Source organism: Amblyomma mixtum, chromosome 3, assembly GCF_055824585.1.
Source record: "Amblyomma mixtum isolate Tamu chromosome 3, ASM5582458v1, whole genome shotgun sequence".
Classification (NCBI taxonomy): domain Eukaryota; kingdom Metazoa; phylum Arthropoda; class Arachnida; order Ixodida; family Ixodidae; genus Amblyomma; species Amblyomma mixtum.
The window spans coordinates 366,022,480-366,049,434 of NC_143014.1; the positions used below are offsets into that span (position 1 = coordinate 366,022,480).

The 26,955-nt window shown below is 51.3% G+C and overlaps 1 protein-coding gene across 1 annotated transcript in view; it reads right to left on the reverse strand.

Annotated features, from left to right (window-relative positions):
* LOC149356661 (microtubule-associated serine/threonine-protein kinase 2-like) overlaps positions 1–26,955 on the reverse strand; it is a 126,141-nt gene that overhangs the window by 36,612 nt on the left and 62,574 nt on the right. The window contains exons 8-9 of the mRNA XM_089576403.1: positions 13,005–13,075; positions 11,016–11,132 (exon numbers count right to left, since the gene is read on the reverse strand). Coding sequence (XP_089432529.1) covers positions 11,016–11,132; positions 13,005–13,075 — 188 coding nt within the window. The remainder of the gene's footprint in view (positions 1–11,015; positions 11,133–13,004; positions 13,076–26,955) is intronic.

A 26,955-nucleotide genomic window follows, 5' to 3' on the forward strand; every position in this document is an offset into this window, starting at 1 on the left:
AGAGGACGATGGCGAGGTTTCAAGGGGAGCAATTTCATAGTTCACGTCGGTAACACCGCGCACGACACGGTAAGGGCCACGGTAGTGCGAAAGGAGCTTCTCGGAGAGACCGACGCTGCGAGAGGGCGTTCAGAGAAGGACGAGTGATCCTGGGGTAAATTAGACACCCTGGTGACGGCGGTCGTAGGCTGACTTTTGGGAAACTTGAGAGGCTTGGAGCCTACTACGTGCTATTTGGCGCGCCAACGTGGCCTGGGAGATGGCGTCCCGAGCGTAAGCAGTGTTGGGGGCTGAAGAAGGCGGCATGAGTGTGTCCAAAGGCAAGGTGGGATGCCTACCAAACAAAAGGTAGAAAGGAGAATAGCCTGTTCTGTCATGAAGGGAAGAGTTATATGCAAATTTCACATAAGGCAAGGCTGCGTCCCAATCTCGGTGGTCTGGCGATACGTACATGGCTAACATGTCGGTGAGCGTGCGGTTGAACCTTTCCGTAAGCCCATTTGTTTGTGGGTGGTAAGCTGTCGCGAGCTGGTGCTGCGTGTCACACGAACGAAGAATGTCGTGAACTACTCTGGATAGAAAATAACGACCGCGGTCGGTGAGCAGTTGACGAGGGGCGCCGTGGTGAAGGATGACGTCTTGCAGAAGAAAATCGGCGACATCGGTAGCGCAGCTGGACGGCAAAGCACGCGTGATGGCGTACCGAGTCGTATAATCAGTTGCGACAGCGATCCACTTGTTGCCGGAGAGGGACGTCGGAAAAGGGCCAAGAAGGTCGAGGCCAACACGGTGAAAAGGTTCCGGAGGTATGTCGATGGGTTGCGGAAGACCGGCAGGAAAAGTGGAGGGCCTTTTCCGACGTTGACACAGGTCGCAAGCGGCCACGTAACGCTTGACGGAACGATAGAGACCAGGCCAAAAGAAGCGATGCCGCACCCGAGCATACGTGCGGACACGCCAAGGTGACCGGCTGTCGGCAGATCGTGCAGTTCTTCAAGGACAGAAGAGCGTAGACGTTGGGTTATCACGAGCAGGAGCGGAGGGCCATCGGAGCGTAGGTTTCGGCGATACAAAATGTCGTTCTGGAGCACATAAATGTTCAGAGACGGAGATCGCTTTGCAGAACGGATGCCATCAAAGATAGGTCGTAAAGATGAGTCGTGGCGCTGTTCGTTGGCAATATCGGCAAGATCAGAGATAGCTAAGAGGCAGGGCAGGGTCTCAGCGTCCTCTAGGTCAGGTGGTTCCACAGTGTATCGGGATAAACAGTCAGCGTCCTGGTGATGGCGCCCTGACTTGTACACGACGGAGTATGCGTAGTCTCGGAGGCGCAATGCCCAGCGACCAAGGCGACCGGTGGGATCATTTAGTCAAGACAGCCAACAGAGAGCGTGGTGATCAGTGACAACAGCGAATGAACGGCCGAACAGGTAGGATCTGAATTTAGCTACTGCCCAGACAAGGGCAAGACACTCGCGCTCAGTAATGGTGTAATTTTGCTCTGCGGCTGAAAGTAGGCGGCTGGCATAAGCGATGACTCGATCTTGACCCTGTTGACGTTGGGCTAGGACGGCGCCGATGCCATATCCGGAGGCGCCGGTGCGAACCTCTGTGGGAGACGACGGGTCAAAATGTGCTAAGATGGGCGGAGTGGTCAGCAAGTGGACGAGGGATGAAAATGAGTTCTCTTGAGCAGGGCCCCAGGAAAAGGGGGTGTCGTTCTTCAAAAGATCGGTGAGGGGACGAGCGATGCCGGCGAAATCTTTGATAAAACGGCGAAAATACGAGCACGAGCCGACAAAGCTGCGCACATCTTTCGACGACCTCGGAAGAGGAAAGTCCTTCACAGCTTGAATTTTGATGGGATCTGGGCGTACACCAGAAGCGTCAACGAGGTGTCCGAGAATAGTGAGTTGGCGACGACCGAACTTGCATTTCGATGAGTTCAGCTGAAGTCCGGCGTTACGAAACACTGTCGGAATATTGGAGAGGCGCTCGAGGTGCGTGGCAAAAGTAGGCGAGAAAACCACAACATCGTCTAGGTAACAGAGGCAGCTGGACCAATTAAAGCCACGAAGAAGGGAGTCCATCATTCGTTCGAAGGTAGCCGGGGCGTTACAGAGGCCGAACGGCATGACTTTAAACTGGTATGAGCCATCAGGCGTCACGAAGGCGGTCTTCTCGCGGTCCTTTTCATCAACGGCAATTTGCCAGTACCCCGATCGAAGATCAATTGAAGAGAAATATTTGGCGCCGTGGAGGCAATCTAAGGCATCATCGATCCTTGGGAGTGGATATACGTCTTTTTTTGTGATGCGGTTGAGGTGCCGATAATCAACGCAGAAGCGCCAGCTGCCGTCCTTCTTTTTCACCAGGACGGCGCAGCCCAAGGACTTGACGAGGGCTCGATGATGTCTTTTGCGAGCATCTTGTCCACCTCTTGATTTATGACGGTGCGTTCGGCGCTGGACTTTCGGTACGGACGTCTGCGGAGAGGAGCGGAATCACCGGTGTTTATGTGATGCGTCACCACAGAGGTCCGAGCCAAAACACGGCTATCAAAGTCGAAGATGTCGCGGAAAGATGATAAGAGGCACCTAAATCGCGAGCTTGCATCGGCGATAGGTCAGAAGCGATCATGTCGGCGTAGTCGTCCGTTGGGTTTGCTGTTGATGGGGCCGCAGGCAACCGGCATTGCTGAGTGGAAGGTGAGCAGCTGTCCACCACTAATAACACACATTCGGCAGCAGGACACAGCGTGGCGAGTGAGATGCCTTGCGGGAGCGGTTGGATGGATGAACCAAAGTTCAAGACCGGAAGGTACGCTCGGTTGGCCGACATTGTAAATGCAGTGTGTGGAAGCGCAATGCTGCGCGTCAGGGCGACGTCAAGTTCCGGAGTGACTACGTAGTGACCATCAGGTACAGGGGGAACAGATGAGAAAGAAATGTAAGTTGCGGCTTGAGGCGGTAGACGGACAAAGTCGACAGCACAAAGACGGTGTATAACTGGGGACGGCGACTCAGCAGAAAGAGGAAGGTCAAGCTGAACAACATTAGTGGCGCAGTCAATGAGGGCTGAATGCTCAGACAGGAAGTCGAGGCCAAGAATGGCTTCATGAGGGCACTGGTCCAGAACAGAGAACAGAACGGATGTATGGCGGCCGGATATGGTCACACGGGCTGTGCATAGCCCAACAACATGAGGCGTTCCGCCGTCGGCAACGCGGAGAACGGCTTTGGGTGCAGGGGTCAGTACTTTTCGGAGGCGGCGTCGTAGGGCTGAACTCATGACGGATACGTGCGCGCCTGTATCGACCAGGGCTGTCACAGGCACTCCATCGACATGAATGGCGAGCAAATTATGGTGTGCGAGAAGGGCTAATCGAGGATTTTGGGACTGGGGCTGTACTGCAGCATCACCTCCAGACACTGCAGCGTCTAGTTTTCCGCCTGCGAGCGTCCGTAGGGGCCAGGAGAGGAGCGACGGCGTTGGGGCGAACGAGACTGTCGACGCAGGGGGGACGGGGAGCGGCTGGAGCAGGGAATCTGGCCGTCGACTGTAGCACTGTGCTGGGCTGGAGGGGGCGTGTAGTGGCTGGGCTGTTCGTCGTCGCGGTGGGAGCTGAGAGGACGGTATGTGCTGCGACGGGACCAATAATTTCGACAGTGGCGGGAGATGTGGCCAGTGCGGTGGCAATGGAAACAAATGGGCCTGTCGTCGGTTGTCCGCCAGTCGTTAGGGTTTCGGCGACGTGGAGTGAAGTACGAAGGTCGTCCAGGAGCAATCGCAGTGATTTCGGGTGGTGGTGAAGACCGTACAGGGCTGACGGGCTGGAAACCAAGGTTGGCAAGCTCTTGGCGGACGACAGCTTGTACCAGAGAGATGGCAGGCAATCGGTTGTCGCCATCATGTAGATGCAGGGGGGCAGGGGACATAGCTTCGAGCTCGCGTCGGATGATGCGGGTCACATTTTCTGCGGGCGCTGGAGTTTCCCGGTGTCGCAGGTCTTCACATGAAGAAGTCGCAGCCGTGTTGGGGAGGCGTGTGTACGGCTGGCTAATACGCCTGCTTTTGGCTTCCTCGACGCGTCGACATTCCTTAATAGTTCCGTCGACTGTAGTGCAGCTCTTGTATACGAGCAAGTTGAAGGCATAGTCGGCGATTCCTTTCAACACGTGGCCGACTTTGTCAGACTCGGGCATGTTGGCGTCAACTTTGTGGCAGAGGGCCAGCACATCTTGAATGTACGACACATAGGACTCCGTAGATGTTTGAGCTCAGGAGGCGAGGTCCTTCTTAGCGGCAAGTGTTCGGCCGAGCGCCCGTCCAAACAATTCGCGGAGTTTCTCTTTGCACACGTCCCAGCTGGTTAGATGGTCTTCGTGGGTCTCATACCAGACCCGGGCGGTGTCTTTTAGATAGAATATTACATTTGCGAGCATAAGGGTCGGATCCCAGCGGTTGTAGGTACTCACTCGCTCGTACATGTTGATCCAGTCGTCGACGTCAGTGTTGTCAGTACCAGAAAATGTCCCAGGGTCACGAGGGGGAAAAAGAACGAGTGATGTCATGGCCGGGGCTGAGGTTTGCTGGGAGGCGTCTTGGGTCATGATGAGTGAAGGCAACTGGCGTCCGCTGCGGAGCTCCGTCATCGGTAGACGTAGGGGAAAGCCGCACCTCCACCAAATATGTTGCGGGAAAGAATATATTTACAAATATTTACAAATAGAAAAGAACAGCTGCGAGCGGCACCGAGAACACAGTCCGAACTTCGTTGTCGTCTTCTACTCTTCCCACGCTCTTGGTCGTCGTCGTCGTCTACCCGCTTCAATATTTCGGAGCGGACACTTAAGCTCCGCCTTAAGGATATGACACAATAGTGGTTTATGCTCTATTGGGGTTTAACGTGCCAAAGCAACACAGGCTATGATGGCTGCGGTAGTGAAGGGCTAGAGTTATTTAGCACTGACATCACACAGTACACGGGCCTCTAGAAGTTCACCTTCATCGAAATTCGACAGCCGCGACCGAGATCGAACCCGCGTCATTCGGGACAGCAGCCGGGTGCCATAACCACTAAGCCACCGCGGCGGCTGACACGGTAGCGTTAATGAGTTTGTGCCCTTATATGCGGAATTCGTCATCGTAAACCTTGCATTCGCACACCACTCCTTCCGCAATGATCCAGCGGATAAGTGTGCGCCACTGCCCTGCCATGGAAGGTGCTGCCAGCGGTGGGGCTTATGCGACGCTGGTTCAGCGTCCCGAGCAACCTCTTACATTCAACCATTAATTTAAGTAACCTGCCATGGCAGTCAGTTTGCTCACAATCCGGTGGCTAGGTTTCGACGACGCTTCAAGGTAACGTGACCTTTTCGCTCACATAGCCGCCGATGCCAGATTATCAAGGTAACGGGGCCTTTAACACAATGGCGCTAAAAGGTGATTTGGAAATTTCGAGCCATCGATAACTGGCGGTGCGCACCAGCTCGCTCGAATCGAAGCTGATGAGGTGACTCGCGCAGCTCACGTACCTTATCGTTTACATATTGTAGATTTCAGCAAAATCTAGCCAGCCAAGAATAAGTACCTAGTCAGCATTGTTGCAAAGTCGGGCCCATTGTGCCCACCGAAGCCGAATCGGCAGAGGGCTTTTTTGCAGATGTGGCTGTCCATGACGCCACGCGGCGGTGACTGAAGCTTCGCCAGAAGATCAAGACCGTCAGAAGTTAACGGGGCAAAATTTTCGACAGTTCGCACAAGTCCTCTACAATTGATACTCGTAAGATGATTCGAGTAGTGCAGGTTGCATTTCGTTGACACAGTGGCAGTTTCCAGGAAAATCTATACGGCGAAGAAATGCTGCCCGGCCCGCATTTTTCCAATGCAGTGTCCACTGCTACCACTCAAGCCGAAGCACGAGAGGTTTTCCTACATGTGGTTCTGGATGGCTCCTCGCGCTGCTTACCAAGAGCTGCGATTCGTGCCAGCTTAAACTGATGGCGCAAAATATTCTACGGGTCCCCCGAATTCACTCCTATTGACGCTGATAAGATGATTCGTGGTGTGCAAGTTGCATTTCGTAGACACAATCGCACTTTCCAGCAAGATGCGCGCGACGAAATGCAGTACCCCTATCAGCATTGCGGCAATGCCAGTAAATTGTGCCCCCTGAATTGAAGCAGGAGAGCGCATTTTATACATATGGAGATCGATTACGCCACGCTGCGCTCGCTGACAGACATGTCACCCTAGAAGATCAGAGACATCGGAAGTTGGTGGGACAACATGTTTGTCGCTTCACACAACTTGCTCCTGTCGACGCTGATAAGGTTAATCGCTCAATGCACGTAGTCTATCGCCAACACAGTGGCAGTTTCCAGCAAAATGTACACACGGAAGAGCAGTAGCCTGATGACCATTGTTACGGTTCCGAGTCTACTGTGCCCATCAGACCCGAAGCAGGAGGTAATTTTTATGCACATGACCTTCGATGACTTAATACGGAATGGACCAAACGCATCGCCAGAAGGCCAGCACCATCGGGAGAGGAGGGATAAAACGTTCGACGGTTGACACGAGCTTGCTCCTTTCGCTGCTTAAATGAGCACTGCACGTAGCATATCGTCGTGACAGCGGCAGTTTCCAGAAAAATATACACAAAGAAGAAATGGTGCTAGGCAGGCTTTATCAAAATGGCGGGTGCACCGTGCGCACTGAAACCGAACAACTAGAGGTTTTTTATAGACGTGCCTGTCGATGGCGCAAGCGGCACTGACCGAAAGATGCAGCCAGAAGGTGAAGTCCATCGGAAGTTGACGGGGAAAAATTAGCGACGGTTCAAATGAAGCACCCTTCAATTGATTCTGAGAAGGTGAGTCGCGCGGTTCAATTTGCATATCGTTGACACAGTGACAGATTCCAGGAAAACACATACAACGAAAAGCAATACTCTTGTCAACACTGCTGCAGTGCCGCTTCCACTGCGCCCCCTCATAGCAAAGCAGGAAATTGTTTACTCTTGTGGTTCTCGATGACGCTACCCGACGCTGACCAAAAGGTGTCGGCAGTAGGTCAACGCCATTGGAAGTGTACGGGACAATATGTTCCACAGTCCGCACAAGCTCACACTAATCTATACTGCTTGACACGATGGCATTTTGCAGGACTACACGACTAAGAGCAGTAGCCCGGTCACGATTGTTGCATTGCAGAGTCCATTCTGCCCAACGAAGCCGCCGTAAGATAGGGCTTTTATACATGTCGCTGTCGATGCGCTACGAGGCGCTCATAAAATTCTGTCTCCACAAGATAAGAGAAATAAGGACTTCGCGGCTAAAATATTTTAAGGCTCGCACGCCATCACTCCTATCGATGATGGTATGGTGATTCCTGCAGAGCATGTAGCGTATCTTGCAAGGGTGGAAGAGCGGGCTAGTTGGTAGTTCATCTTGAGGAAAAACACAGCGCACTCCTAAGACACTCCACTCCAGCGCTGTATCGTCTTGCCTTTCTTTGTCCGTGTCTTAGGAGTGTGCTGTGTTTTTTCTCAAGATGTAGCGTATCGTTGACAAAATGCCATGTTTCAGCAAAATCTAGTGAGTCTACAGTGCCCACTGAAGGCGAAGCAGGAAAGGTTTTTTTGTTTTAGATTTTCGATGACGCCACGCCAGGCTTACGAAAAGGTGGATCAAGATGATGAGGGTCTTCGCAAGGTGACGGGGCAAAATGTCCGACGGGTCAGTCGAGCTCGCCCCTATCGGTACTGATGCCATGATTCGCGCAGTGCACATGACATATCGCTGACACCATGGCAGTTTACAGGATAAGGCACACAATGAAAAGCAGTGCCCTTGTCAGCATTGTTTCAATGTCGCGTCCCCTGTGTCTACTCACGGCGAAGCAGTGTATTATTTTTTATGCATGCGTTTCTGGATGACGCTACGCGACTCCCACGAAAAAGCGTCGCCAGAATATCAGAACCATTAGCACATGACGGGGCAAAACGTTTGACGCTTCGCAGAGCTCGCTCGTATGGATGCTGATATGGAGACTGGCGCAATTCAAGTAGCATATTGCTCACCTTCGCAGTTTTCCACAAAATCTGCACAACGAAGAAAAGTGTGCCTGCTCAGCATTGGTGGAATGCCGAGTCCCCTGTGCCCAGAAGAGGAGAAGCAGGGCAGAGTTCTTTATAAATGTGGCTATCGATGACGCGGGTGGCACTAACCCAAAGGTGTCGCCAGAAGAACAGAGGCCTTCCAATGATGACGGGGCGAAAAACTGAGCGGTTCACATAAGCTCGCTTCTATTCACGATAATAAAGTTATTCGCGCAGTGAACGCAGGATTTTATTGACACAGTGCCATTTCCCGGTTAAATCTAGACATTGAAGAGCAGGAAAGGGGTTTTTTTAGATGTGGTTCTCGATGACTCCTCGCGACGCTGACCACAAGGTGCCGCAGATGTTCATGGCCATCAGTAGTTGATGGGGCAGATTATTCGAGGGTTCACACGAGCTCCCTCCTACCCCTGTAGAAAATTTTATTCGCGCAGTGCACGCAGCATGTACTTGACACAGTGGTCGTTTCCAGCAAAATCTGCCGCCGCGGTGGCTCAGCGGTTATGGTGCTCGGCTGCTGTCCCGAAAGACGTGGGTTCGATCCCGGCCGCGGCGGCTAGAATTTCTTTGGAGGAGAAATTCTAGAGGCCCGTGTACTGTGCGATGTCAGTGCACGTTAAAGAACCCCAGGTGGTCGAAATTTCCGGAGCCCTCCACTACGGCGTCTCTCATAGCCTTAGTCGCTTTGGGACGTTAAACCCCATAAACCAACCAACCAGCAAAATCTGCACAACGATGAGCAGTAGTGTCTGCATTGCTGCAATGCTGCATCAACTATGCCCAATTGTGGCGATTCTGGAATGAAATTTTTATACATGTGTTACTCGGCCCCACCGAGGCGGCTCAATGGTTACGGCGCTCGGCTGCTGACCCGAAAGACGCGGGTTCGATCCCGGCTGTGGCGCCGAATTTCGACGAAGGCGAAATTCTAGAGGCCCGTGTGCTGTGCGATGTCCGTGCACGTTAAAGAACCCCAGATGGTCGAAATTTCCGCAGCTCTTCACTACGGCGTCCCTCATGGCCGGAGTTGCTCCGGGACGTTAAGCCAAAATAAACCAAACATGTGTTACGCAATGGCGCCAAGAGACGCCGACCAAAAGATGTCGCCAGCTCAGGGCCAGCAAAATTTAATGGGGCAAAATTTTCGACGATTCATCCTTGCTGCCTCCTACGATATTGATAAGGTGATTCGCCCTGTTCGCGAAGCATATCGTTGACACACTGGCAGTTTCCAGTAAAACGTGTAGAAGGATGAGCCAAACAATGTTGCAATGTCTGGCCCACTGTCGCAGCGGAAGCAGAAGAGGGTTTTCGACGTGCATTTATGTCGCTGACCGCACGCGCCGTCGACCGAAATATGTCGCCAGAAGATCACCGCCATCGGAAGTTAATGGTGCAAAATCCAGGATGGCTCACACGAGCTCGCTCCTGTTGATGCTTATGAGGTGATTCGCGCAGTACATGTACTATATCGTTGTCGAAGCGGCAGTTTCCAGCAAAATCTGCACAAGATGAGCAGCAGCCTGGTCAGCTTTGTTGCAATGCCACCTCAACTGGGCCCACTGAAGCGGAAGCAAAAGAGGGTTTTTTATACATGTGTTGTCGACGACAGCATGCGCCGTCTACCAGAAGCTACCGGCAGAAGATGAGAGCCAGGGTAGTGTGAACGATTAAAGTGAACAGCATTTCTACAATGCCGAATGAACTGTGCTCACTGAATCCGAAGCAGGAAAGGGTTTTTATACGTGTTATTGTCGATGACACCCCACAGCACTCACCAAAATGCGTCGCCAGAAGATGAGAGATGTGAAAAAGGTTGTACACCTCGCAGGCTGATAAGGGGATTCGCGTATAGCACTTAGCATATAGGGAATAGGGCAGAGGTTCTCAGAAAAACTTGCGCAAGAAAGAACAAGAACCTGTTCAGCATTGGTACAATGCCCGCTGAAGCGTCTACCAAATCATAGAATTCTTTCCTCTATGTTTGCACTTTGTTACAAGAGTGTAAAATCTCAACACATAGAAAAAATTGGCCAATAAACCGCAGTGACTGTCGTTAATAAAAAACAATTTATGCCTTTTGAACTATGTCTTTGTTATCCTGTGTGAACTCGGTGCTATCAGCCAAACATACACAAGTTTCGTACTGGCAACCTAGCTCTCTTTTTGCGCAATTTTTATTTTAGTCTCTTTTCCTTGCTAAACAAAGCATTTCTAAAATATTCTGATCCCTTCTGGTATGAAGATACACACCTTAAGGAACTTGCCACGCCCGTTTCTGGGTGCAGTCGACATCAGCGTCCTCGACACTTATTATTTAAATATTGGCAACAGGCTGTGTCGTAATATGGGTTCGTAAATGTCTCCCAGCGTCAATCAACCCTAGCACTGACCCCCCCCCCCCCCCCTTCCCCCCCGCCCGAAACGCAACCACCACCACTTGGGGTACCTGTCTACCCGCTGACTTAACCCTGTGCAGGCCTACCGCAAATACTTGCCCATCCTAAATTAAAAGAGGCTCTATCTGACCGCTGTGAAACACTATCGAATGATTTTATTAGCGTGGTTCTAAATTTTTCCATTTTCTCCGTTCTTTTATTCTTCGCAGAGGTTCCTTGCGGCTTGCATAAAAAGCATGGCTATTAATACTTATTTGACTTCCGGCTTCCTTTTGCGTTTCCTTTATTTTCCCGGAATATGCATTCTCATCAACTGATAAAGGGTCTTGTATAACCTTTTTTACCCTAATGATGCCTCTAAAAGAGCCTGCAATTGTACTCACGTTGCAATGTCCACTAAAATTTCTTCTGTTTTGCATGGTGACGACCTTATTATTCCTATGTGGGGATCACCTTCGATACTGTGATGACATTTCGTACTAGTAAATTACCATAAGGGCGGCGCCTGAGCACTTCAGGGGCCATGTAAGGTACCGTGCCAGCAGACTCCGCGTCGTTGAACTCGAATGGCGTCTTCCTGAAGAAGCTCCGCATTATGCGTTTGGAGACTGAAAAAAGAAAAAAATTGCAAATGATAATTTGTTTTTGTTGATGTAAAGTTTCCGCGGCAAAAGAAATGTTTGAATACAGGTCTTATTTTACCATATATTGCCTCTTATAAGTCGAACTCCGATTATATGTCGACCCTCCCAACTCGTACCCCATCCTCACAAAAGAAAATTCCTTCTGGTTCTTGCGGGAATTTCAGAAAGCATTAGGCTGACAGCCGAGTGCACACTGAGCTGCACAAAGAATATACATAATTACACTGCCAGAATACGCACTCCAACACTTTGCGAAATTTATCGCCTCACTTAATAGGCACATGACAACTTTAGTGTGTTTCTAAATCCATGTATTGAACATTACAAAGGTTCCTTCGAAAAGCCGAATAAAACTGCGCCATTGTTCCCAGAGGCCATTGTTCCCATTGTTCCCAGAGAGTACAGAGGCTCTGAAATACGGTCTAAGCGATCAAATTAAGCTCCTCCCGGAACGCTACGGCTCTGTTGCAAAAGTATGCCTATATGTTGGCGGTGTCTTCAGCGCTCCTGCCAGCCTGACTACGCTCATGACCCCGCAGATGCAGATAGCCCAAAACACTTTGCGCCGCAGTAATGATTCCAAACTCTACAAGATATAAACGACGCAAGTTTTATTCGTCACTGAGAAACAAAAATTAATTACCGGAAATTAACCGCGGCTAAACCGCGGTGTCATCAAAATCGGTCGGCTCCACTGACTAGAGCGCCTCCCCAGTCTTGAGTTTTATGTTACTGCACCGCCGTAATATAGCCCTATAGTAGTGGTCCATTAATCAGAGTGCCGGGCGGCAAAATACGTTTAGCAAGCACGCGCCCTAAAACAGCTGCAGCATCGAAATACCAAAAACTGCTTATTAAACGTTGCCTCAGCAGGAACGCGACAAAACCAGAGACATTTTTTTCGACGTTCGCCTTACGCCTGGGTCACTGAACGGCTGGCCTTAATGTCCGCTGCTGGCATGGCAAGGACGAAGAGAGCAGGTTTGTTCATCCAAGTTCTTGCGTAGCCCGTGGGGGGGGGGGGGGGGGGGGGGGGGCAAGCGGGTCCATGTTGTGGTGAGCAGTGCGCGGAGCGTCATAGGCACAGTGGGTAGGAAGCAGGTAGCGCAAGAGGTTCGAGTGGTTGGCTGATTGAAGTCCTAAAACGTGTCAGTTGGCTCTGAATCTTGGTTCACTGTGCACTTCTACACTATCAATACTGACCATCAGAAGGGTGAAGTGGAGGAGGTTCGGGCCTCGTTTGTACTCGTCTCTTACTTCACATGCCTTATCGTCAATAGTCTTGTTTTGTTGTGCGTAGTAGATCAAGTTCGTTGCGTGCGGGTTAGGGACCAAGATCATCATCCGGACGCTCGACAGCTCACTCCGTGCCAGCTGTCACGAAGCCAGCCCTCGAACAACGAGTGCCCGTAGTTAATGATAATTTCAAATTTTCTCTTGCACAGTACGCGTTAATCGTGGAATTCTTCAAGTTTACTTATTGTAGGGTTTCTTTTCGTTCTTTTCGCTTTTCCTTTGTTTTTAAGGCTTTAAATTCCGTTGCTCTGTTTTTTACTTTGCTTTGCTGCTGTCTGTAGGTAGTTAAGTGTTGTTTGTTAGCCCCGCCTCTCAAGTTTCCATCGCAGTAGTCCACGCTCCAACACTGGAGCTCCTCGCACAGGCTGACCGGCCTTAAAATTATTATTGTAAGCGACAGGGTAAGCTTAAATGGCCGCATACGGCTTGCGTCTGGCAGCGGTTAGCTGAGCAGTTAGAGGCATATGCACTACGGTTGCTGTTCACAGGTACGAAGTTTACAGAAAGGGAGCCAGCCATTGGAGGTAATGCTTCACTCACATAATCCGTGGCAGACTTTGGTCGTGTCGAAGTCGATCAGCTTCAGTCGTCCCCCTGGTATGAGAAGCATACTGAAATGGAAAATTTTTTTCAGCGATCACTTTCTCTGGGCATTTTACCATTAATGCTGAGGCGTAAATAACGCCGCATGAAAGCTACAATCTTCCAGGATTTCATCATTAATGAACCCTTTAATGCAGAAATGTGAAAACTTCAAGATTAGTTAATAAATAATTTACAGAGTAATTAAATTTCCGTCATTCTGATAATATAACACTGTTTAAGGAGGTTAAAACTACACGTGATTACCAAGCCAAATGCTATGAATGGGGAGAAAAATTCAAAACTGCTCAGTTGTCTCCCACTGCAGTATGACGAACTAAGAACTTCTTGGCTGTTTTGCCATTAGGGTTAGCTTTGGCATAAACTTAAGTTCAGCAGACATCTTGCATTTCCGAAAGCTGGCACTCTGACTTGATGAATGCGTTGTCAAAAGACCGCTTCTGTTATTAAGTTAGCGATTCATATTTTATCGTGAGCAGAAATTCAAACTGCTCAGCTTTTTATACTCTGCACGACAGCTGACACGCCTGGAATTCAAGGGTAAACGGACAACCCAGACTTCTAAATAGGGACAACACGAGCCTCAAGACAAGTGGTGAAAAAATGAAAAAAAAAACCTGTCAGGACGAAATTTATTATTCGATGGCTGAGTGTCCAGTTTGGCCTCGACTGGTCTTGGAAGCAAGAAACGCAGTAAGCTTCTTGGTCAAATTTTTAGGGGAATCCCCCAAGGTGGAATAGATTTCTAAAAAGGAATAATTACTAATTGGCACCACCCAAGCGCAGCCATACGGCCACAAAGAAAAGCTACACAGCTTTCTCAGAAACCTCGCAGGTAAAGAAAAAAACATCCCGGTCCGGGGTTCGAAACCGGGACCACCTCTTCACCGGAGCAGTCGCTCTACCGACTAAGGTAAGTGCGACGGCAAGCTTATGGTAGGGCGAGAGCGGATCGATCAATAACTCGAAGTTGGAACAGTGTCGGTCAAATGTTTAGGCGAATTCCTCGAGGTGGAGTAGCTCCTTTTTCGATTTATTTGTAAAATTCATGCACGGTAGTTTCACGTCGTGACATTTATAGTTCTCTTTGTGATTTCTTTGCTTTTGAGTATTCATACTAAGCCTTCAGCATGGCGTGCATTTAGCAAAAAAAAAGTAACAAAATTTCCAAAGAACGTGGTATGATTTACTAGGCTTTCCTCTACATACTCCGGCTACAACGTTCAAATTGTATTCCCAATAGTGTTGTCATATCTTATGGGGTCACTCGCGTGCAGCCGGCCGGGAAGGCGCGCTTCCGTGCCAGCTATGCGCGGGCGTTCTCGTGTCCCCAACCCGTGGCGCAAAGTCACAGCCACGGCGGGTTCGGACGAAGTAGGCAACGAACAGACTACGCTAGGAAACCGTTTATTTACCTAGCGCAAGGGAAAGCACACTGCGGAAGAATGTTCTATCCGATAATAGATGGATCAGCAGCTTACCAAGTCGTCGTCGACCGGCTTAGGATAGTCCGGGGAGGAGCGGGCAGGAGACGGGGTCGGCGGGGCAGTCGGGCAGTCACCGCGGCGAGAGGAGAGACTCGAGAGCCTTTCTTCCCGCCCGAGCTCTCCTTAAACCCCTACGACATTGCCTCCCCCTTGAGCAACCGGTTGCAATCAAGAGGGGTCGTTCACCCCGTTCCTAAGACGCCAGAGCGTAGGCGTGACGTCACATCCGAGCTAGGAGTGAGCAGAACGGCCGGGTGCCCCCTCTCCCCACAACCGGCGGCGCGGGGGCGATGAAGGATATTTGTATATCCCACATCCTCCCCTCCTTAAGAAGCCTCCCGAACAGAGAACCGGGCGCAACGTTACTTAATCTTCTCCGCCATCCAGGGATCGAAGTTCTTCGGCTCCCGCCGGTAAACTTGTTGATGACCGCGCCACGCCCGCACGGATCAGCTGGTCCAAATTCTTGACCACCCGCGAGATGCCGATGTCGAAAGGTGCCTTGCTATCGGTCGCCGTCTTCCGATTACCCGCGCTTGCACCGCTCCGGTGAAGGTGGTTGACCGCCTCCGTGGCACCGGCTTCGACTGCTTGGAGGCCAGTTTCGTGGCTGCGCCACCCTCAGAGACTGGGTCAGGTGGCTTCATAGGCGAGGGCCGCGGCGCTTCCATGGTAGAGGCCGCGGTTGGGCCGCCCTGGCATACTTGATCAGCTGACTAGGGCCCAGGGTTGAGGTGGTAATGAGGCCACGGCTGCTCATCTGTGTTTGGCTAGCTTGCTCCTGAGTGGGCTGGTGCGGCGGCGTAAAGGCGGTTAGCTCCGGTGCGGTGTGGCAGGTGGCAGGGACGCCTGGCTGCAGCAGGGAGGCGGCTTCAGGTCGCGGGCTGGGCGTAGCGCCGAGCCATGGGCGCGGCGCGTTGCCGAAGCTGGATGGTGGCTCTAGATGGTTGGTGGTAGTGGCGGACGATGTCGTTCTGATGCGCCCTGCTTCTTTTCCATCTGCGCTGTAAAAGGTCAACACAGATGTAACCAACTCCCGCAGCGCGTGCTACGTAGCTGTTCGGCCCTCACGAGAGTCATGAGGGCTAACGCAAGTAAGTCTTACGCAACATTGATCGGCATGAGCGGCCCGTACGTTCATGCATTTGACGAGACTGCGTGTCGGCCTGCGCCCTCGCTCTAGTCCGCGCAGGCAGATTTTATTCCTGCCTACGGCGCAAGTTATAGCGGGACGCGGAGTTCGCCGGCTGATCGCAGCGCTCGTTCTCCGACTGCGGCGCGGGTCGGGCTGTGTCCTGAACCCACTCATCTCGCTGCACGTAACGTTTCAGGTCGCATACGTGCACCGGTCCGCCTATCGGTTTCGACCGCAAGTCTTCGAGCCTGTAAACGAGCGAGGAAAGCTTCTCTCGAACGCGAAACGGCCCGATCCATTTCGGCGCCAACGAGGCCGCGAACTGTCTGCTAGCATCGCTGAGAACGTGTTGGCGCCGAAGCACCAGATCACCCACTTCGTAGTGAACATCCCGGTGCGAGCGGTCGTACTGTGCTTTCTGCTGCGCCCTAGCAGTGCTCAGGTTGCGGCGAGCCTTGTGTAAGGCCTCCGTCATCTTAGCGCGCAGCTGCGTCGCGTATTCAGCTCGTGCTGACGAAGCGACTGGCGTCTTCCTGCTGTCCGTTAGAACCCGGTCCATCGGATTTAGAAGCTCTCTACCCAGATTGAGAGAAGACGGCGCATACCCAGTCGAGCGGTTAACGGTCGAACGCAAAGCGAACGCGATCTCGGGCAGATAGGAGTCCCAATCTTTGTGCCTCTCAGAGTACGCGACAAGCATGTGCTTAATGTTGCGGTTGACTCGTTCCGTGGGGTTCGACTGAGCATGATAGGTGGTCGTTTTCTTGTGCTTAATGCCGAGTGCAGCGCACGAATCTACGAACACCTTCGCAGTGAAGTAGGACGCGTTGTCCGTTATCAGCTGCTCTGGGAAACCGAACCTGGTGAATACGTCCATCAGCTTCTCCATGATCACTCGTGCCGTCAGCTTTCTAAGGGGGAAAAGTTCAACCCACTTGCTGAAGTGATCCGTGACCACCAGCAGGAACTTGTTCCTACTCGGTGTCGTGGGATACGGTCCCATGATGTCACACGCCGCGATTTGCCAGGGAGTCTGGCTGTTAATCGGCTGCATGAGGCCGGGAGGTCGTCCACCCCGGGGCTTCACACTTTGGCACACATGACATGAGCGGGCGTAGTGCGTTACGTCCCTATTCATGCCAAGCCAGGTAGCAAAGCGACACAACTTAATGTAAGTCTTGGGGCCGCTTGCATGCTCAGCGATGCACGAGTCATGAAAGTAACGTAACAGTGCCGATCTCAACGCTCGCGGTATCACCACCTTGAACGCCTCGCTTGTGTCGTTCTCGGAGGGGATATACCTCAGCAGGACGCCGTCGGAATCCAGCAGATAAGAATCCAGCGCGCTCACCGCACTACCAGCTGTTTCCAAGCGCTCCGCACCGACAGCAAAACCAGCTGTCCCCGTGTGCGCGGCGGACCGGCCGCCCGGCTCCCGGAGCCCGTCGAACACTTTTCAACAAAATGAATCCATCTGCTGAGCTTCGAGCAGCTCCTTTCTGCTGAACACGATCCCCACGGAACTCTCGTAGTCCACGTGGTTCACGCTCTCGCCCGGGGTCAACGGTCGGTCCGCGTCCCTTACATCGGCTACGGCTGGGGACAAACCCTCACTCTCTCTCTCTCTGTCGGGTGGTCGGTCGCGTGACCTTCCTCGTTCTGGACAGGCGCTCGCGAGAGTGCGTCAGCCACGGCGTTGTTCTTCCCTTTGCGGTAGCGTACGGTAAAGTCGTAACGCTGCAACAACAGGGCCCCACGCGCCAGGCGGCCGCTCGGCTCGCTGAGTCGTCTCAGCCAGGTGAGCGCCATGTGATCCGTCTTGATCACAAATGCCACCCCGTCGACGTAGTAGTCGAACTTCCGCAGAGCAAAAACTATCGCGAGACATTCCTTCTCTGTCACCGAGTAGTTCCTCTCTGCCGGCGTCAGTGAGCGGCTCGCGAACGCTACCGGTCGGAGGACGCCTTCATGCTCCTGAAGCAACACTGCTCCTAAGCCCAGGTCGCTTGCGTCGGTTTGAATCACAAACTCCCTGTTCAGGTCGGGTAGCTGCAACTCAGCCGTGTCCGCGAGAACCTTGGTGAGGTTGCGCAGTGCAGCCTCTTGCTCGTGACCCCAACTCCAGCGCTCTCCCTTCTTCAAAAGCTTTGTCAAAGGTGCCTGCAGCGCTGCGCAATCTGGGATGAACTGGCGATAAAAGTTCGCCATTCCCAGGAAGCGTCTGAGACCAGCTAGATCTGACGGCGACGGAAACTTAAGCAAAGCCTCGAGTTTATCCTCGCACGGCAGAATGCGGCCTTTGTCGATCGTGAACCCCAACAGTGTTATTCGGGTCGCGGCGATCTGCGCCTTCTTCGGGTTCAAAGTGATTCCCGCGGACCTCAGCCTCTCTAGGATGTCCCTCAAGTGGCGCAGGTGTTCCTCGAACGTTTTCGAGTACACCACGATGTGCCACTTCGCATCTCCCAGAACACGGTCCATTAGGCGCTGATAAGTAGCGGGTGCTCCTACCAAGCCAAAAGACATTCTCTTGAATTGGAAAAGACCTCTGTGACAAGTGAAAGCAGTCTTCTCCTTATCACGCTCATCCATTTCAACCTGAAAGTATCCGCGGCTAGCATGGAGCGTAGTAAAGTACTTCGCCCCACCTAGGTTGGACACTAGAGAAGAAATGGTTGGTAGAGGGTACGCATCCTTCCTCGTAACCTCATTCAGTCTGCGGTAGTCCACGCAAAGCCGATATGTATCGTCTTTCTTTGGGACTAAGACTACCGGGAAGCCCCAAGGGCTGTTAGACCTATCAACAACGCCAGTATTGATAAGTTCGTCTAAGGCGCCGTCTAGTGCTTTTCTCTTAGCCAAGCTGATTGGTCTAGGATTGCACTTCCACGGCAGTGCATCACCCGTGTCTATTCTGTGCCTCACTAGTGTAGTGAGGCCAGGCCGGTCCGTGAATGTCGCGTTGAATTCGTAGAGGAGAGATGACAAACGTGCCTTCTCCCTCTCCGATACGCTGTTCACCTCCGACAACAAAGGGTGCATTGCCCTCCCTGGCACGGTAGAACAGCTTTCTACCGCGACAACATTCTCTGTGGGCCCTCTCTCAGCGGCGACTGTCCGCCCGCATGCTTGTTTCCGGGCCGGCGGGAGTGATTTTCCACGGCCACTCCCCGCTAGCTCCGCGTTCGGAGCCGTAATTGACTGCGAGGCCGCGGGCGCTTTTGCAAAAAGCTTCAAGGCGCCGGTGGTGCGTTCTCGATAGCCTCCGCTGGCTATGTCTATCACAATGCCTGTCTTGGCTAGGAAGTCTCGCCCAAGAATTACAGGAACGGATAAACAGGGAAGATGAACGAGGCGTTGTTGCCGCACGCGTCTTTCCCAGCGAACCACTATCCTAGCTGCACCGCTGGATTGAGCTCTGCCGCTCGCGAGGCGAAAAGTGGTATCGCACTCTCTCAACCGGATTTTGTTCTGGCGGAGATGGTGTAGCACCTCGTCACCGAACAAAGAAGCGCTTGCCCCTGTATCGAGTAACGCGGTGAATTTCTTTCGAGCTATCGTTAGCTCAATGAACGGCGCTGGCAAGTCAACTGAACTTCCTACGCGACATGCCAAGGGCGCTAATAAACCGGGGTTCTCTGTGTACGCCGCGCGGGATCGCAGTTCGATCACCGGCGGCTGTTGCCGTTTCCCGACCGTGTTTGGTCACGGGCGGGGAGGCGGCCACAGTCGCGGGCGAAGTGCCCCGGTTGGTCACACCTGTAGCAGCGGTTGCTCGGGCTCCGACGGGCTAGGCGCTGGTCGCCACGTTCCGGTCGGTCGTTTCGATCTCGATCTCGCGGTGCGGACGGTGGGGGCCGCTCGTGCGGCCGCGTGTCGGCCTCGCGATCTCGGCTACAGGTGTTCCGCTCTGCGGCAGCGTTTGCTGTTCGCAGCGCGTAGCTGAATGGGTCCAAAGCGTGGTCGGACAATTCCCAACCCCTCGGGACACGCTCGTCAGCAAACTGTGCTGTCGCTTCAGCTCTAGACGGACTACGCGCTGAGCTGCCATTCCACGCGCAGCGTGGCTCTAGTGACTGCGATGCAGGTGGCGGCGGCCGATACGCTCGCGCAGAGAGGATGTCTCCCTGAATGCGCTTCGCCTCAGCTGCTAGCTCGTCCAGGTCTCTAAACCTGCCTCCTCTCAGGTAGGCTGCGAAAGTCGGGTGCGCTTGTCGTGTGACACGCTCAACTTTCTCCGTGTTTGTGGCGCGAGGGTCAGCGAGGCGATACAGTTCGTCCATCGCTCGGACGTACTCTAACAAAGACTCGTCGGGGTGCTGGGTGCGGAGTTCCAGCTCCCTCCTCAAACGCCACTCGTAGTTTGCGGGGAGGAATTCGTCGCGGAAGCTTGCGCTAAACTCCTCCATTGTCCTCGCTCGGTTGCCGGTTAGTCGGTACCAGCGGGCCGCTTGCTCCGTCAAAGAGACAGGCACAACACGCGCGAGCAGTTCGGCGTCTGCAATTCCTGTCGCTTGCTGATAATGCAGCAGACGGTCGAGGTACTCATTAGCCCCCGTTCTGTCATGGTACCCCGTGTAGGTAGGTACGTCTATCCTAAGACGGGGTGCCTGGGCCGGGGCTTGCAAATTGTTTTGCAACATACCCGCTAAGCTCTGCATAACTTGCATCGCGTTCTGCAAGAGCACCTCGGATGAGTGCGGACTAACGCCCCCGGAGTTGGGCGCAGCCGCTGATGGTGTCGAACAATGAGGCCTAGGCGCCCCATTGTTCGCACCACGGAGCGGCGAGGTGCCCGATGTGGTGCCCTCCGTACCAGGCCTAAGTCCTGCCGACGCGCCCGGGAATGCAACTCGGCTATTCCGCGTGGAACACTCAAGACTTGCCTTCCAAAGGCAAGTCAAGTAGGGAGCCCCGGCTCTGTGCCGCTAGCTCTGACAGCATGAACAAAGACTGGAAGTCAGGGCTATCAGCTGCCATCCTTTTTTAGCGCGTCGACAGTCGTTCGCTCCAACAAAGTACACTGCTCAATGCCTAGTTCGCCCCACGTTGGGCGCCAAAATATGGGGTCACTCGCGTGCAGCCGGCCGGGAAGGCGCGCTTCCGTGCCAGCTATGCGCGGGCGTTCTCGTGTCCCCAACCCGTGGCGCAAAGTCACAGCCACGGCGGGTTCGGACGAAGTAGGCAACGAACAGAGTACGCTAGGAAACCGTTTATTTACCTAGCGCAAGGCAAAGCACACTGCGGAAGAATGTTCTATCCGATAATAGACGGATCAGCAGCTTACCAAGTCGTCGTCGACCGGCGTAGGATAGTCCGGGGAGGAGCGGGCAGGAGACGGGGTCGGCGGGGCAGTCGGGCAGTCACCGCGGCGAGAGGAGAGACTCGAGAGCCTTTCTTCCCGCCCGAGCTCTCCTTAAACCCCTACGACATTGCCTCCCCCTTGAGCAACCGGTTGCAATCAAGAGGGGTCGTTCACCCCGTTCCTAAGACGCCAGAGCGTAGGCGTGACGTCACGTCCGAGCTAGGAGTGAGGAGAATGGCCGGGTGCCCCCTCTCCCCACAACCGGTGGCGCGGGGGCGATGAAGGATATTTGTATATCCCACAATCTTTATAAGAGAAAATTTGATTTATCTAGTAGCTGGGTAGCAAGCTGCCACCACTAATTGTGTACCCTGCTATTAGAGCCACCTGGGCCACGATAGCGATCATGGGGTGCCCGCTGAATTTTACCGCGCCATTGTTTCAGAAAAAGGTCCTATGAGAGAACCGCTCTAAGCCCTCTTTCTTTTCCTGCCTGTAGTAAACACAATCATCAACATGGTCGCGAATTCACGGCCGCTCACATTGCAAGCTGTCGCTTTTACTTCTATGGAGCTTCTGATATTATAATAGCCTTATATAAGCGCAGATTTCTGTTCACACAAACCTGTTGACTGTTTACCTAGCTCATAGGTGGTAAAGTAACGCGCTCGTTTTGTGTATTGATAACGTCACGGGGTGGTGACAACGTAGGGAACAGCCGATGAGCAGAGTAAGGTATTGCTGGAACGAACTTTTTAAGGGGCTGACTTCCGCCCACAAGGAACTGAACAAGTCTGTCGCTGTCACAACAACAAAAGTTCTCGGCGATCGTCGAAAGAGAGTATCACAGCTCCTCTCCGCCGTGTTTACCTAAAAGCTGACAAAGAAGCTTGGAGATAAAGTACCAAGAGCAGCATGACAACCCCAAACAACACAGAAGCAGATACGCGTGGCTATGATCATACGAGATAAAGCTGGTCACATCTTGCATCACAAACAAAGAGATAAAGCCGCGTGCCGACAGGTTTCTGCATGAACAATCTAAATCTTACTAGCCTTCGCGCCAGTACTGTTATTTGCACCATTCTTATATTGATTGAGAGTGTAATACCGCAGCGAGTGCGTGTTTGAAACTTGAATTGTGGTGATTTCTTATACAGTATTAGCTGTTCCCGAAAGATCTGTTACAGCAAAGAATGGCATTCAACCCTGCACTCTAAAATCCGTAACCTCGGGCAAAACTGCTCATGCACGAAAAGGAAAAATGTGCACTCAGGCGAAAATACAAAAACAGGAAAGAAAACGCTCCAATAACTCGAATAACGCGCCCTCGCCTCTTTTTTTCTCTCCACGGGCTCTGCAGCAAGTGTGAATCCTATGCCGTCCTTGTAGCTGGGGGGTACGGATGGGGCGGGCAACTTTGTCCAGATATTTAGTCACACAACCTAGTGCGCTGTCGACAGTGGTGAGTAGCGGGACAAACGGAACACAACAGGATGATTGACGAGACGGCCCGAGAACGAAGGCGGACGTAGGGCCCCGACGTAAAGAAAAAATCGCGTACACGGAAAATGCGTGCCGACCTCTAGGTCCGCGAACAGTATGCGTCAGGACCCATACCTGCGGCATATTAGAGATCGAAGGGCGCCCTTACAATCGCCGAATAATACATGGGTCGGTAAAAGGGTTGCCCCATTCCTCTGTAGCACGGTAATGGACAATGGACTAGGACAATAGAATTTTGTACGCAGAAGCATGGCCTCTTATATCTTGACCCATACCAAACATTTGGTTCCTGATCTTTTACATAAGCCAGTATGCATGATCAATGGGACACCCTACAGCGTCAACACGCAGTGATCGAGTTCCTCTGGAAGTCCGTCAATAACTCAGTAACTTCTACTCGCTTGAATCCGTTGTCACTCAACGAGGAGAACACACTGAATCGAAGTGATGTGTTTTAACGGCTTCAGATATTTCGGCGAGGTAGTATCATACTCTTGCAACATTCAGATAGACGGTCAACGCCATAGTGTTGAAAATGTATCATTTACTTGAGAATGCATTCAATATAACAGATGGATCACCGCGAGACAGATAATGGAACAAGCAGGTATAGCAATAAGATCCGTCTGAACGGTATTTGAACGATTGGGGTGCAGAAAAGTTTGTGAACGCTCAGTTCCATGGCTGTAGACAAGGAAGATAACGTAAATTAGGAAGAAATATTTTCATTGTGTTTTGTCCAGACTGATTTCATGAATTCTTTCATGAAGGACTATGAAATTTCTATCGCCTTCGACAATAGTAGGCTCATTACGTAGGAAGTCTTTTTTAGATCACACCTTCATTGCCTCTGTTAAAATGCCGTGTAATCACCAATCTCAAGAGTTTTACAAACGTGCACTCATGCCATGAAAAACAAAGATGGTTACATTCAGTGATTCAAATCGTCCACATATTCAGTCGCGTTTTCAGAGGATGAAATATCCAATTGATCCATTTTAAAAATACTCTTTCCCGAGTGCTTAGTATTCCAGAGGTTCCATGAATTGCAGATTACTTTTGACCGACCTGCCTACAAATCAACATAACACATTCTCAAAAATAAGTGATCACTGCGGCGACCCGCATTGGGAGAATGCCAAAGCACTGACGCCTCCTCGCCACTCGTCGCCTCTCTTTATCGTTTTCTTTTTGTTTTTTAATTAGTTTACCTACTGAATTAGCGCAATTATCTTATGGTTTAATTACAAGTTGATTTATTTACTCTGACTATACCTCCTCTTATCTCAATCAACCATTTTGGTTTTTCAACTTTGGCGCCGTGGTTGCCTTCCCGTCCACTTACTATATCTCCGTCCAGCCTACTCAATAGTCCAATGGTTTTTGCTTATAATTATTTAACTAATTATTTTTTCAATGAAAGTTTTTTTGATTAATTATCACTCATCAAATACATTTCAATTAATTGCAAACTTTATTTTCACTCCGTTGTCTATTTTCTCACTATTTTGCAGTCCATGGCTGTTTTCTCGTCCACTCACTATATCGACGCCCGCGCTATTTCGACGCTTTTCGACATTTTTGGCTTTAACTAATTAACTAATCGTCCTATCGACATAATTTTTTTCCGAAGCATCCTCACATCATTCTTTAAGATCACCACCATTCGTTTGATGCTGCCTCTTCTGAGAACGTCACAGCTTCTGCGGACAAATTTTGCGGTGGCGTTTTGGTGAGACTACACGCCAACATGGCCTAGAAATGCTTTCAAATTAAAAGCGTTTCCTCCAGCAGCAATCCTCACACCTGCATCGCGGTGTAACCTCTCGAGTCTCCACTTTCAGTCGCCTTGAAGAAGCACATCCCAGGAGCCTATTTCAAGAGCATCTAACTGTACTTCAGGACACTGCGGCTGTTGTGATTCGCAGCATATTTGAAGCGATCGTCTTGTCCAGCTTTTCTCCTGTCTTACCCACTACTGTCTTCTGAGCAGCAGGAGCCATCTCGTGCTCCGCGATTCGATGTATAAGGCCTTTAAAGCTGCGTTTAACCCTTTAACGCCCATTTTCACGAATTCGCGGCATCCGAAATTAGCGGTGTGCACTCAATCACGGTGCCAATGTGTATTGAGAATGTGTGATGTCAATAGGCGGTCTGCAATACGCACATTCACAGGCGTTGCAACTCTTCTACTTCAGCCCAGTATTCAAGGACTCCTCATGTATTATATTCTGACAGTTATTTGGCAAAAAATGCACTAAATATTTGCTCAATGACAAACTGGCATTTTATGATTTACTGTGCCGTTAGCGGACGCACGAAACCCATGCTTGTTGTAGATAACTAGACAATTGGTGGTTTTTCGCCGTTTCGTGACGTTAAAGCATTTTATATTCTCGCAGTTATTTGGCAAAAAATGCACTAAATATTTGCTCAATGACAAACTGGCATTTTATGATTTACTGTGCCGTTAGCGGACGCACGAAACCCATGCTTGTTGTAGATAACTAGACAATTGGTCGTTTTTCGCCATTTCGTGACGTTAAAGCATTTGAAGCCCATTGTATCTTTTAAAGAAAATATATTAAAACACATTCGCTGTCGAATTCTTCCGTTTCTCTGGGCACATAAATGACATCAAGCACAAGCTTGTAACGTTGGAAATGGCCTTCATGGCTGAAAGGTCACTGGTAGCACACTTCAATTCATTGTTTAGGAGCCTGGAAAATATTCCCGCAGGCGAAGCATTCAAATTTATGGCAGTCTAGAGAAGAAGGGTGAAGACCTAATGGAGTTGCTGCAGTCAGTAATGGGAAGGTTTGGCCTCGCAGAACCGACTACTGAGCAAGTTAAAAACATACATAAAAGAACTAAAGCGGGTAATGTCCCTCCGATACTAGTTAGGTTCTTGACTGCGCAGATAAGAGAGACAGGGGTTATTGAAAACCTCACTGAGAGATGAAAGTAATTAATTAAAGAGAACCTGACTCCATACTGAAAATGCCTTTGTGGCGAGCGAAGAGGCAAGCCGAAGAAAAGTCCTACAAGTTTTTATGGGTGAGAAATTGGAAAGTATCTTTCACAAAATTCAGAGGGCACTTTGTTCACCTTAAGTGCGGTGAGGCGAAAGCCTTAAGCGCGGTGTTGCTGCTTGTGTCACTGATGCGTTGTTAAGATGTTAGGCTTCGCCTCTAAGAGTGAAACGCGACAACGTCTTGCAGCGCTGCCAGGGAGTCCATAGAACGCCATCGCCCGTTCGGTTGTACGCCTTGCTCGTCGTTAAATTGGTTTTTGAGGAAAGGAAATATACATGGTCTGTTCTGAAAGTAGTAGGACTCATTTTTTTAAACAAACTTTTTTCAAGAGAATAGTGCAAACGATTGCAATTTTTCAAGGTAGCACCCTTCCGCACCTACACGCTGCTGCCAGTGAGTTTTACAGTTTTCGTACGCCTCCAGGAACGCCTGGACCGGAATGCTGTTTAGCTCCCTCGTCACGGCCTGCTGAACTACCTCTACCGATCCGTGATATTTCCCCTCGAGCGTCGATTTTATTCTCGGGCATAGAAAAAAGTCTGGCGGGGCAAAGTCGAGGCTGTAGGGGGGTTGAGGCAGCGTTTCCGCCTTGTGCTGGGCAAAAAATCGGGGTCCTCATTCACATGATGAAGATCCTACCGGTTGGCCTTTTACTCCTCTGACAACACTCCCGGCACCAACTTCGCGCGTGCTTTCCTCATGGAGAAGTTTTCGGGTTTGAGGAATGCTCAAGTCATCAGCAATCATTCTGATACTCATTCTAATATCACTGTTAAGTAAATGCTTCACTCGCTACACATTTTCGTTGGTCTTGCTGGTCGAAGGGCGTCTGGAGCGGTCGTCTTCCTTCACTCTTTCCTTACCTTATCGGAAAAGCTTGTGCCACTCAATAAACACCTTATCTACCCATGGAAGCGTCTCCGTAGGCTTCCTTAATCATGTTGTGAGTCTCTTTGCCCGTTTTACCAAGATTTACTGAAAATTTGATCGCGTATCGCTGATCCAGTAAACGCTCGACGATTCTGCGTGACGAGACGTTTCGACAGGGGTTCACAGTACAAGCGACCTCCTCTCTTCAACGGCCGAGAGCCTACTGCCGATTTTACCCAGCATTCCCAATATCCCCCTTCAACGATCCTGCACGCGCAGACCACCTCTAGTCCGCCCGTTCGCCCAGGAAAAAACCAGTCCTACTACTTTCAGAACAGACCCTGTATGTCTCGCATATCTGGGTGGACACCTAAACCTCGCCGTAACGGGAAGGGAGAAAGATGGGAGTGAACGAAGACACCGTATTCACTAGACGCGCCTTTGTTCATTTCAAACCATCGAGCTGGCATGGCGGAGTGGTTAGCATGCTCGTCTCGCACTCCGCAGACCGGGGTTCGATTCGCGAACTCGACCCATTTCCTACTCGGAT